We start from the raw sequence: 12,317 nt of genomic DNA on the forward strand, positions 1-12,317 counted from the left end.
TTTCAACCTCGGCTCCCTCGCTTTTTGCGGTCCAGATCCTGCGGCGCAAGGGCGTGACCGACTTCGCCTACGGCTGGTCCTACATGCTGGCCTGGGCCGGCGTCGGCACCAGCCTGCTCACCGGCATCCTCTTCCTGGCCTCTGCGCGATGCCTCCGACGCGAGAAGAAGGCCGACCAGGCCAAGAACATGCAGTACCTGATGCCCGTCTACCCGGACAAGCGGCAGCCGTACGGCTACGCCGCCTACCCGGGGCCGTACGCCTACCACCACGGCTCGCAGTACGGGCCGTACGGATACTGATGCAACCGGGGTGCAAACTCTTTCTTCGCCGCGCGCGCTCACTACAACACCGCGAGACGCGCTACGGCCCGGTTCTGCTGCTGCACGTCACCGGCAGTAGCGACGTCAGCGCCACCTCGGGCAGACGAGACCGGGAAGGCGGCGTTATTCCACCTACAACATATCGGTCCACACGGGCCGAACAGCAGCGGCGTTCGTGGCCGATGCTGGCACCTCGGTGACTCCTCGTTGCTGAAGTGTCTTCCGGTTCTACCTTTTAGCGTCGGCTGTGCTGGAGCACCCTTCTCCCGTTTCTACTTAGCTTAAGCTGGAAGGGAGCGTGCGCAGGCGACGTGCTCTGGCTTCGGCGGAAAAACGGATGCAAAACGTTTGTGGTAATGGCGCCCAGCGGAACACGCTGACGGAGCCTGCAGTACGTCCCTGGTTCGCCTTCTTCCGGTCTGAGCGGAAGGGCAGCCTTACTTCCCTGCATGGGTATTATACTAAACGAAAATAATGTGTACCGCAGCGTTGTTTAAATCGCATTAGTCTTAATGCTATTCGAAGCTTCGGAAAAATACGTTAGTGGTGTTGGGGTAGAAGCGGCAGGAGAGGCTATGTAGGACCACGCCTTTTGGCACCTGGAAGCGCGGATGGGTTCTGTCGCGTAAGCGGCATATACGCGGTGAAAGTCTCGGCGCAGCGGGGTGACATACGTATGCATCGTACGCATATAAATAAACCAGCGAGCAATACATGCGTGAAATTGCACGCAGATCCGACCTCCAAGCTTGAGAAGTGTTTAGAATAGATGTTAGGCTTAACATCCGACGCGCGTTGCCAGTCCTGGAGGATGCGAGAGCCGTATCGTCGAACGGGAAAAACCTTACTTCTGCAGAAATTTCAATATCGCCCGAAAAACAACTCCTGCGCGTACACAGTGCCAGGCTGAAGAGGAAGTAAATCTAAACGAAACATTCCTATAAGACTGCGCCAGCATCACGTGGTCGAAAAATAACTTCCGTTTTCTTCTTTCTTCCGCTAGAGTTACAAGAAAACGAGTATAGCCGAGGGTTGAAAATGTGTTTTGCGATATAGGCGGCTGAAAGAAAAAAAATCCCTATATCTTCTTATCTTGCGACAGGCAGAACAGAAGAAAAAAAAAAGAGGAAAACGGCCTGCCGGGTACTTTTGCGTAAGAGTGACTTAACATGAATGCAACTTCGTGCCCGACTGCGCCGCTGTGTAAAATATGCTCCCGCGCAGCAGTTTCTCGCCCTTTTTGTACATAGTCTTCACTCACTCACTCCACTTTTACGCTCTAATCATTTTACTTTCCGTCCCTGTCGGGTCCCCCATCTCTGCAGCTTTATATCGCCTAGCTAGGGCGAAGTAGCTTTTTTTTTTTCTTTGCCGGTAGGCAAGGCATGGCTTAAGGTAAAGTCACTGCCGACAGTATACAAATTCTAGCTCAATGGCAACCCCAGCGCCAACGCCCAGAGCAGCCACCCAGTCGTGCGGCTGATGCAAATTTACTTTCTGTATGGACGACAGTCTCGGAACTGCACTCGTCGTCCACGCATATAGCTTCGCTTCACACGTCTGTCACACAAGTCTGTCGTCTGTCGTGTCAGTAGGTTGGACCCTATCTCGGCTTTCAGTCTGTGCTATAGGTTTATGGTGGCTTGTTCCTTGCGCGGGCGTACAAATGGCGTCGTGATAGTAGTTCACTTGACTGTTTGCGCGCCAACCAACTTCCCCGCGCGCCACTTTATATCGCGCACCTCGCTGTATAACTCCATCTCGGAAGTCGTTCGCAGCGCTGTCGAAGCTGCGGGACTCCTTAGCCCACAGAAAGGCCGAATGCACCTCGAGATGTGTTCATCCGCGCCTCGGCGTTTGCTGGCCGCCACAGTAATTCGCGGTACGCGACGCGCATGCGTGCAAAGGTCCTAACATGCCGCGTATAACTGAAACGTATCATGCACCAAGCAAAGAGAGAGAGGGAGCGGGAGGAAGAAAACCTAATACCGCCAACAATCAGATAGTTACGCCTGGAACTATATTCTGCTGCGTAGGGGATATTACCTGTGTACGTCTCGTACATTAGGCAGTGCTATAAACGACTTGTGCGATGGAGTATAGCTAGCGTTCAGCTCGCGGCGGTGAACAAGTCTGCGTTGCAGGGAAGTGCCGGTGATGGGTCGCAGCGAAGTCGCCACCCTTCTTCGAAGCATCCATGCATGCCGTCCTAAATGTGGGAATGGTGGGCTATGCGTTTTTCGAACCGACGCAAAAAACACTACGAGCTGCAAACTCGATGTTTCGCAGTTGATGTGCCTGGTGTGCGCACAGTTGACAGAACCAAACAGCCTGCCGGAAATATGTAATAGTGTTGTTTTTTTTCGCTCCCTTTTGTTTGCTATTAATTGCAGGTGTGTGGTAAAAGATATACAGCATGATGATGCGCATGATCTGTGGTCTGGTATGTAAAACTAACAAGTTCCATCCGCTTTTCGTGTTCGGCGCTGGTTCCGGAAAAGAAAAGCTCATGTTTTTGCGGCTTTCTTTTTTAATTTATTTTCCTCGTGCCAACATCGAAACAAATTCTGCCACCGTTACTTCTAGATCCCACATATATTTCCGTAGTTTTTGTTTTAAGCGACCGGAGAAACGAAGCCGCTGACTTGGCCTCCCGTTAAAAAAAAAAAATATCCTTCACGCCGCGCTCTTATCTGTATCCCAAGTCAGCCGCTTCGGCGCTTCTGTCAACCCGCACACAGCTACGCGCTTCTTTCGTCTGTGTGTGTAATTTAATTCGGAGGTAATAAGAAAACATCGGGGACTACGGGGATCCATCTAACACAGCGCCCGGGCCCAGTGATACTCATGAGTGCACACTTGTGGCGCCATCTACCGGGAGCCGCCGGCAGCCCGGGCTTTGCACCAACCCTGTGTGTGCGGCAACACCAGTGTAGAGTGTTCGCTTTACAGGTCCCACGGACGTTACTCACCACTAGGGTTCGGTGTTCCAGTTATATATATACATATCTATATATATTTTTTTGAAATTCACGCGAGCGTAAACGTCACGTGCTGCACACGCGTTTTGCTTGGTCTGCGCGCTCGCTCAACACGCCGCAGACGACGGAGGAGCGTCCAGACGGACACGCAAACGGAAGATCTGGAGAGAGATGTCACGTGTTCCGTGTGTGTTGTGTCGACGACAATGTATGTACGTTGGCGCGGTGTGTGCCTAACTAACAAAGAATGGATGGTTAGCTATGTAGCAGCTCCGCCTTGAGTGTATAACCGCAAAACCGTCGAAGTGCCCATGATGCGATAAACGATTCGCAGAGTGCACAACCATGCGTTGAGCAGACGATCAGCAAGGATTAAACCGAATAATTTGAGCACAACTGCTGATGCGTGTGGTAAAAGCACTTAAAAAGAAAGAAAGTTTCGCGGAAAGTGTTTCGGGCGCCTTCTGGTTGTCTAATGAGTGACTGAAACGCATCATCGCTTGTCGTGAGAAGTATGACTGTAGCCGCGACACCGAAAAAAAAAAAAAATTGTTCATAGAAATAAAGCGATACCATGCACTGCGCACAACTGCTCTGCAGCTTGAAGCTGTGGGGCATTGATTTTTTTATTATTATTATTTTTTGCACTCGAGCGAGTCATATGTACTGAGTGTGTTTGTAGAGTGGTACTGAAATAAAATCAACGTGAACGACCAACAAAGCAAAGGACAAAAAAATCTGCTTATTCCTTGGCGTGGCAACAAAGGCGCCAAATGCAGTGGCGTTTGGCTAAACCTATACGGTACATTGGGTACTACACATATATGGATCCAATTATCACCTGCGTGAAGTGATGCACGAAAATGTTTCGCACCAAGTAACTTGTATGTAACGTGCACGTTATTAGGTCCTTATATGCGACATAATGTCGCAGTAGTTCCCCATACTACGATAGCCATCACTCTTAAATAAGGGGGGGGGGGGGCAATATTCACCGCTGCTCCACAAGGACTGGCCCCGTTGCCGACCGAGCCTTCGCAATGCATGGCGTTCCTTGAGGATACAAAAAACGCAATCCTCCAACGTTGGATCGCTAATCTCCAAAGACATCAATCCTGCAAACGCGGAACGTCAGCAAGAGTGAGTACTGTTACGACTTTGCACCGCTGCACCACTATTACGACTTTGAGGTGGTCCCGTAGCGCTCGTCACCCGTTTCGTGACAGAGCGTTGGTAGCGAAGACTCCGAGTCAGGCGTCGGTGAGAATAACAAAAGGGACTTTATACATTATATACAGGTCATTATACAGGACATGAAGGGATCGACACTGGGGCCGAGAGCTCACAGCAAACGCGACTGTTCTCGCACGGCGCCGTCCGGCGAAAACGCGTGACACATCTCACTCCAGTCGAGAGCGGCACTCTGCTCCCGGTGGGTCGGCGGATCCCGTTTTCCAGGCGGCGCGCCGCGGCTTATAAGCCCCCAGAAGCCATTATCACTCAAACGGCCCAATACAAAGTGAGCACTCGACGGTCGTCCGAGAGGTCCAACCAGCGACCGCGCTGGCCACCCCGTTCAAAGTTGGCGGGCGCGGTGACCTCCAGGCAAGGGGAGGTACGGCGCCGGGCTGTCTGGCACTTGGCGACACGTTTGAACAGGTCGCCCGCCGATGCTTCTCCGGAGGACACCACTGCCTGACGGCTCAGCATCTTGACTTGTCAAGGGAGAATTAGGGCGCTGTGCCTTTCGGCGCAGCCCCGGGTTTGTCCAAAGGGCGCTCGCAGGATAAATTCTGCATCTTGCAGATTCGGAATCCGGGCTTGTGGTAATGGCACAGCAGTACGGCTCGTTACACAGTGACCAAGGTAGCGCCGCTTCCTGGCACATACTAGAGAGTATTAGTTTAAGGGACGCAAGCGGCTTGCGTACGCAAGAACTAGGGGTGACGGTACTGCGCACGCGCAGTCCCAGACGTAGGAGTCTGCACATGCGAAGTAGCGTCGCCTAGTTGTTGCGTACGCTAGGCGCTTGCGTCCCCTAAACTAAAACTTTAGTGTAAGTATGATCGGAACCGCGACCTTAGCCTTGCGCGGTTTCCCTTGCAATGTCGCCCGCTGTAACAACCGAGGATGAACATCAATATCACGTCGTTCGCGACATAACACGTCCAGTCGAAATGGTTGCGCTTTGCAGTCATCGGTACCTTCGCCTAAAGCCCCTCCATACACGTTTCCGAAAGCGGCGGCGGCGCGTGGATGGAGGGGCTTTACCTTCGCCTATCAACCAACACAAATTCGCCGGGCGTGAGCCATGAACCTCGATGCCTCTTTTGTAGCGCAGCTTCTGTAAATACAAAATTCAGTTACGTACTGCCGCCGACCAATGAAACTCGAGTTTCAGTGCTCAGCCTTCACGGTAAGTTGCGGAATTATGACGCGTATGTGGCCTCTAGATCGTGCATAAACAGGTTTTGCTGCAGCTGAACATTTCTGTGGCGTCTTTTAACGTCACAGGCAGAGTTGCAGGAAGAATACGATACCGAGGTCATAGCTAGGCAAACTCAATGGGCGTTCGCTCGCGCTTAACTTGCTTCTTTTTTTTTTGGGGGGGGGGGGAGTGTTACACACATACAACCCAACTCACTCTCTCGCGCACGTATCAAGAATAAGTGAATGGGCGCACTCTTCAATAAATACGCCGCAGCGCATATGAGTGACGGACTACACCGATAGATGCACCGAGTGCACACGAATGTTCGAAGCTGAATGTTTTGTGACGACTCACGCAGAGTAATCGAGACCCGCCGTGGTTGCTCAGTGGCTATGGTGTTGGGCTGCTGAGCACGAGGTCGCGGGATCGAATCCCGGCCACGGCGGCCGCATTTCGATGGGGGCGAAATGCGAAAACACCTGTGTACTTAGATTTAGATGCACGTTAAAGAACCCCAGGTGGTCGAAATTTCCGGAGTCCTCCACTACGGCGTGCCTCATAACCGGAAAGTAGTTTTGGCACGTAAAACCCCATAATTTAATTTTTTTTTTAGAGTAATCGAGTGACCAGCGGTAATGCGCTTTTGCCACAACCTATTGCTAAGTACAGAACGTCGACTTTCGAAGCCCTGGTAGGTAGGCCGCACGAACAAATATACCGCAACTGAATCACCGCGAGCGGTCAGGCAGGAAATATAAGATATAGGATCGCACCGAGGAACGTTACAGAATCGGAACCGTGACAAGCCGCTGCTTCAAAGTGATTGATTGCTAAAAAATTCAGTGTCATTCCACTCTGTGAAGGTGGATGACCAGCGAAGCTGAACATGTAATGTGGGCCCCTGAATGGCGAACTGTCCATTGCCGTGAACGCGTATGCGCATACATGGAAGGCGAGGCGTGACTACTCGCTCCACGACGATGAGCCTCTGAACATGATGAGGCACTGAGGAGTATACATACCCATGGATGGATGGACGAATAACTTTTTTGAGGTCATACATACCCATGTATTGTTGCAAAACGCGACACGACACCTTTCACTAACGAATCCCGGCACGTAGAACAGGCACGCACCTCGCCGCACTCCGATGGCACACACTGCTTCATCGTAGCCAAGGCGATCGTGCGTTGGTGGACCACCGCAGCGCAGTAATGGTTGGGAGGTCACTCGAAAACCACAAGCGGTCACACACAACACAGGCCACACAATATTGGTTCCCCCACAAACCCCCTCTGAAACCTGGCCGTTGCTCCGGTGAAACGTTCCAAGTTTGCGGGATCGGGGCCACATGGAGGGTTCGCATACTCTTACCGCCTCGCGATCCTGGCGGACAGCACGCCTGCGGGACCGCCACCACGCGAGAGCGGAAGGAAAGGAGATAGGTGAGCGAACGCCGACAAAGCGAGGGCGTTGCGAACGTAGACATGGCCGACGCGGCTCAACGTGCAGTATTTGGACATATTACAGCGAAACTGCAATATGGCTAGCCGATTCGTCTGTCGGTCGCCTGTACGCCGAAAACTCCAGCGAAACCCCATGCGCATGCACGAAAAAAAAAAAAAAAGAGAAAGGCGTGCAGTTAGCCAACACCACCTAGCGCATGCACGAAAAAAAGAAAGAGAAAGGCGTGCAGTTAGCCAACACCACCTAGATAGCGCAAGGCCTGTTTACTACTATCCATGACGTCACGCTACCTGGCCGGAAATTTCCATTGACAAGGCTGGCGTGATGAACGCGGTGATTTCAACATCATTGTTGCCTGCTCGGGAGCATCCCCATTAGGTTCTATGGCAGTCGGGCCAGGTAACATGACGTCATGGATCGGAGTGAAAAGGTCTTTTGCTGGTGGTGTTGGATCAGCTGCGCCAGTTGTAGTGACGTCGTTGCTCTCCGTCGCAGCCAAGCGCGCGCACAGCAGTTTCTCTCCGGCTCCGAACTGGGCAGGCCACGCGTCATATGTACTGCTGAGGAGCAGGCAGCTTTCGATGACCAACGCCGCAAGCAGAACCGGGAACGCCGTGCCGATGCTGCAGCCCAGGCGCCAGAGTAGTCTCGCGCAGCAGTGCAGGTAGCAACTGCGAGCCGAGGATCCGGCAACCTACAAAGCTGTCGTTCAATGAGCCGTCGGGATTAACCCAATGACAAACGCCGGGGCCGCACGTTTCAGCTTCGCTAGTTAACCATCTGTACGGAGTTCTTGGGCGGTGATGAGGAAACTATGCTTTCAGCGGTACAAGCGTACTTGGTTGACGTCTTTAATAGCATAAAACGAAAGGTAAGCCGAATGCTAACCTGCAAGAAGTCCTACGGTGCTTCAGGGAATACGACAGGAACCTCCGCTCAGAGAAGTGCCGATTTGGCGAAGCGGCGGTTACATGTCTAGGCCATAGGGCTCACGCGGCAGGCTCGCACCCTACAAAGAAAAGCATCGAGGCAATTAGGCTGCGCATGATCCCCGGAATGCCATATAACTGCGGTCTTTCTCGGGCATGCTGACGTTCTAAGACAAATTCTTGCCGAATCTGCACAAGCTCCTGAACCGCCTGCACCATCTTCTAGAGAAGACATCAAAATGATCTTGGGGAGGGCGCGAAGATGAGGCATTCCAGATGACTAAAGACGCCTTGTTTTGCGAAGTCCTAGCTCACTTCGACCATCCAAGAGAACCATTTCTGGAATGTGACACTTCACCTTATGGTGTGGGAGCGCCTCTCAATATTGGATAGAGGGAAAGCATCGGCCACTAGAATTTCGACCTCGGATACTTTCTGTCTCGAAAAATAACTACTAAACTTATTTTTGCAAGGTGGCAAAATAAGTTGGCAGAGTGCTTAAAGCCTGCTTCACCTCCGCCGCGGGTCGGCCCAGTATTGAACTATCTATTGCGCAAGCACAACTGACACTTTTGATGGGAGCTAGTACAGGGTTCTTTGGTTGGAAGGGTCACCATGTGTCGCCACCAGCGTTAACGATGTACGCTGATATAAAAATTTTCATAGCTGTACAGGTTCCCTGATCTGGTGAATTGTCGCGGCTTCTTGCCGTATAGTGGCTATGACGTGCACAAAGTCGTGTCTACGATTCCTGGCTGCTTTCCGGAAACACTCAAGCAATTAGGTTCACGTGCAAGTTCAAAGGACACCAAAGAGAAAAAGAAATATTTTGAGCCTCGTCAACAAATTACCATTCCAAAATGCACCCCCCCCCAAAAGAAAAAAATCATTCTGATGTTGCGAGATGAGCCAGAAAAATGGTGAACCAGAAAAATTAAGGCGCAACTGGCGCCGCCTACTCCAAGTTCCCGCACCAAGTCACCGTGACGTCACGGTTCTTGACGCTGCCTGCTGGAGCCTAATTAATATTAACGTGAAACGTGTTTAAAATTGGTCGCAGGGAGTCTCTTGCTAAAATCGCACGGCGAAAACATGTTTAATTATAGCATCATCACTCATTTATATAACACAACCGTACCACAACCGTACCACCCACGCTGCGTAGAGGAAAGAAGCCGTTACTCGATCATGCGTGTGTCGCGCGCAGAGACACATGGCGCTGTCGTCGCGCCACGCATGACGCAATCGGAGCTAAATTTAGCCTCTCGCTGGGCGTTCAGAGAAGGCAACATACGGCAGTACGTTTGTCGATCCGAGCAGCAAAGGTCGCAATGGAGGGAGCTCACTCAGCCAAAATAATCCAAGATCAAACCCTGTGCTCATCAGTAGTTACAAGATTTACAAGTGTGCAATGTTTCGCAGAAATTTCACGCTTACTGCGGGCTATGGCGTTCCCGCGTTCGACACGTAGTGTTCAGAAATGACGTGAAAAAAAAGATCGAGCAGCAAGACAAAGCGATATCTAACCCATTTGACCCCGGCAGAAGGTGTCCGTCTCCCTATAGGGAGCGCATCAGAGCCCCAAGCATCGAGGGCAGCGGGCTGGAGCGCCGCAGAGCAGTCTCTGGCGTTACCAGCAGGGAAGTCATCTTTTCCCTAGTGCCCAACCACCCACTGCAGAAATAAACGGGCCCACTAGGAATAGAGAGCATAGCACGAACGCAAATTAAACTGTAAGACCAACGCTAGCTGTAACATGAGTTAAGCATGCAAGCTTTCTAAAAATGTGGATTGTGTATATAGTAACGTCATTTATACCCTATAGCGCCCGTACATCCTATGCAGCACGCACTAGACGTTTCATGTACCCCGTGCGGTTGCGTCGCTTATACAGTCTACCCTGTTTATTTTATCGGTATGGTCTACACTTCACTGCATTGAGAGTCAGACTGAACTTGGCAAGCTGCAAGAACTTTTAGTGAGCCACAAAAGCCCAAATACAAATACAAATACAAATACAAAAAAGCAATGGCCTGTTTCCGAGACCTCTGAGCTAATGTCAACAAATTATGAATAAAATATTTTCAAATCCCTGCATCGTTTGACGTAATAGTTCTGCGGAAAACCGCAAGGTGGGGAGAAGCCGACGTACTGGGTTTTGGCGGGAAATTAGAAAAGGAGAACGCAAATTGAACTTCGACTATTTTCTCTTCAAGTTTCAGTCCATCAGATTGAAGTTAACGAGAACAGAGTTCTGAAAGTATACGTCATCTATCTAAGCTGATTCAGTGAGAAAGTTGAGTGTCCCTTTCAAGAATGGGGGGCGGTCCCCCATACCCCGCGAATCACGAGACCACGCTGACCAGCCGACACGCGCATTCTAAGGAATGCTAATTTGCACTGAAAATCCCTAGACTGCATAGGCGCACGGCGCTCTCTGAATGACAAAGGGTCCTGGCGACCGAGCGAGTCCAAAGGCCGGTCAAGTTCTCTGAATACGCGGCGTGGCATGCGACTTCGGTATGCTGAAAGGGGAGAAGAAAAAAAAAAATGGAAAAGAAACCTGCTCACTGGACGAGCGCCAAAGGCATATTGGGCCGGTCAAGGTAAGCTGGCACGGCCTCCACGGTCCTTTCGGCTGATGACACAACGTACGGGTGTGCAGATGCGGCTCGCGTGTTGCAATGTGGCCCTTCTGGACGGAGCATCGGCGGCGGACAACATCGGCACTCGAAGCGTGCAGGCCGATTGCCCCCGTGAATGCACTAATATGGCGCGTTCTCAACGACACCCATTTTATTAATTTCGTTAAATGGAGGTCCAAATCATTCAAAACCATGAAAAAGGGCCCCCGAGAAACCTACCACCAGATGCTTCTATAGAATGGGGTTTCCGAGCCGCACCCAAGCGTTGGGGACTGCAAACGTCATTACGGTTCGTCCTCCGTGCTCGCTCTTTGTCCCCCGACAGGCGGGTCTCGTAATCTAGAAGTTTCAGTACCCACGAGATAAATGCGCCGTGACGTCACGATACGCTGGCTCGCACCGTTCCTGCGATCGGTAAGGCTGCCACAACGTTATCACTCTAAGTCGTACGGCTACACGACGCGATCAAAATTTTGCTCGGTGTCACGTGGTCGCGATAACGTCGACAACGCCAGTTCCGGAATTTCGAAACAGTGTCAGATCAAAATATATATGCGTTTTATCAACATACGCATGCTTCCAGATTGCCATCGTTCCACCTGACAGCAAGCCTGTGGTTGAGCTAGTGCGACTTCGAAAATGTGTCGAGCGGTAAATTAGCTGTTTTCATCATGCGCATATCAGAACACATAGCGCAGGAACACACACACACGCAGTAGAGAACCCCCGAGAGCCTATAACCGAGCCAAAATTGTGCAAAGACCATGCAACTTTCACACCTCTTTGCAAAACCAGGACAATCCCTTGAAAAGTGGGCGAGAAGTCTTGAATTTCATTGCTGGAGAGTGGTGTAATGCTACGTGCTTGCAGGCTAGCAAGCCTCCCTACGCATGTCCACATGGGCATCACTTCCTCCCAGTTAGAAAGCATCGCCTAGCAAACTGCACATCTTACGAAGTCGACAGCATTCCTGGCCTGGCTATGCTCCGACACAACTGATACTACTTTCTTTGCCCACAGCAGCGATATTTTTGTGCCTACTGGCTTAATTTAATTGCATGAGGAGATATAGCTAACGTATGTGCCAAGAGAAAACAAGAAAAGGTACTCCAGCAGAACTTTTTGTAGGGCTAGTTGGTGCATGTTACTGAAGTACTAAAGCGCCAAACAGACGACACAAGAAGAGACACGGACGTGTCTCTTCTTCTTGTGTCGCCTGTTTGACGCTTTAGTACTTCAGTAAGAAAAGGTACATTTTAAAATATATAGCATTTGGAACTTGACGCAGGAAAACAGTGGTCAATGTGTGGCTGCTACAGAGAAAGTGAAGCAGCACAGAGGGCATCGAGCTATGACGGGGCAGGCTCTGTCTCAAATGTGAAATCTGAGGTTGTTTGCCAAAAATGTGCAGTCAAGAAACAACCCCTCAGGCCTTTTGTGGAGCACATCAAGCAGGTGTGTGTCCAAGTGGTTCTCAGTAATCCTGGCAGCAAGGACTTGATGCCAAATACAGAGGCAAAAAAGAAAATGCAGGCATTGGC

The 12,317-nt window shown here is 51.0% G+C and overlaps 1 protein-coding gene across 1 annotated transcript in view; it reads left to right on the plus strand.

Annotated features, from left to right (window-relative positions):
* The window catches only part of LOC126525707 (transmembrane protein 114), a 104,009-nt gene extending 99,943 nt beyond the window's left edge, over positions 1–4,066 (plus strand). The window contains exon 5 of the mRNA XM_050173622.3: positions 36–4,066. Coding sequence (XP_050029579.1) covers positions 36–302 — 267 coding nt within the window. The 3' untranslated portion in view covers positions 303–4,066. The remainder of the gene's footprint in view (positions 1–35) is intronic.
* The last annotated feature ends 8,251 nt before the right edge of the window (positions 4,067–12,317 follow it).

This window comes from Dermacentor andersoni, chromosome 8 (genome assembly GCF_023375885.2).
Source record: "Dermacentor andersoni chromosome 8, qqDerAnde1_hic_scaffold, whole genome shotgun sequence".
In the NCBI taxonomy this organism is placed as follows: Eukaryota; Metazoa; Arthropoda; class Arachnida; order Ixodida; family Ixodidae; genus Dermacentor; species Dermacentor andersoni.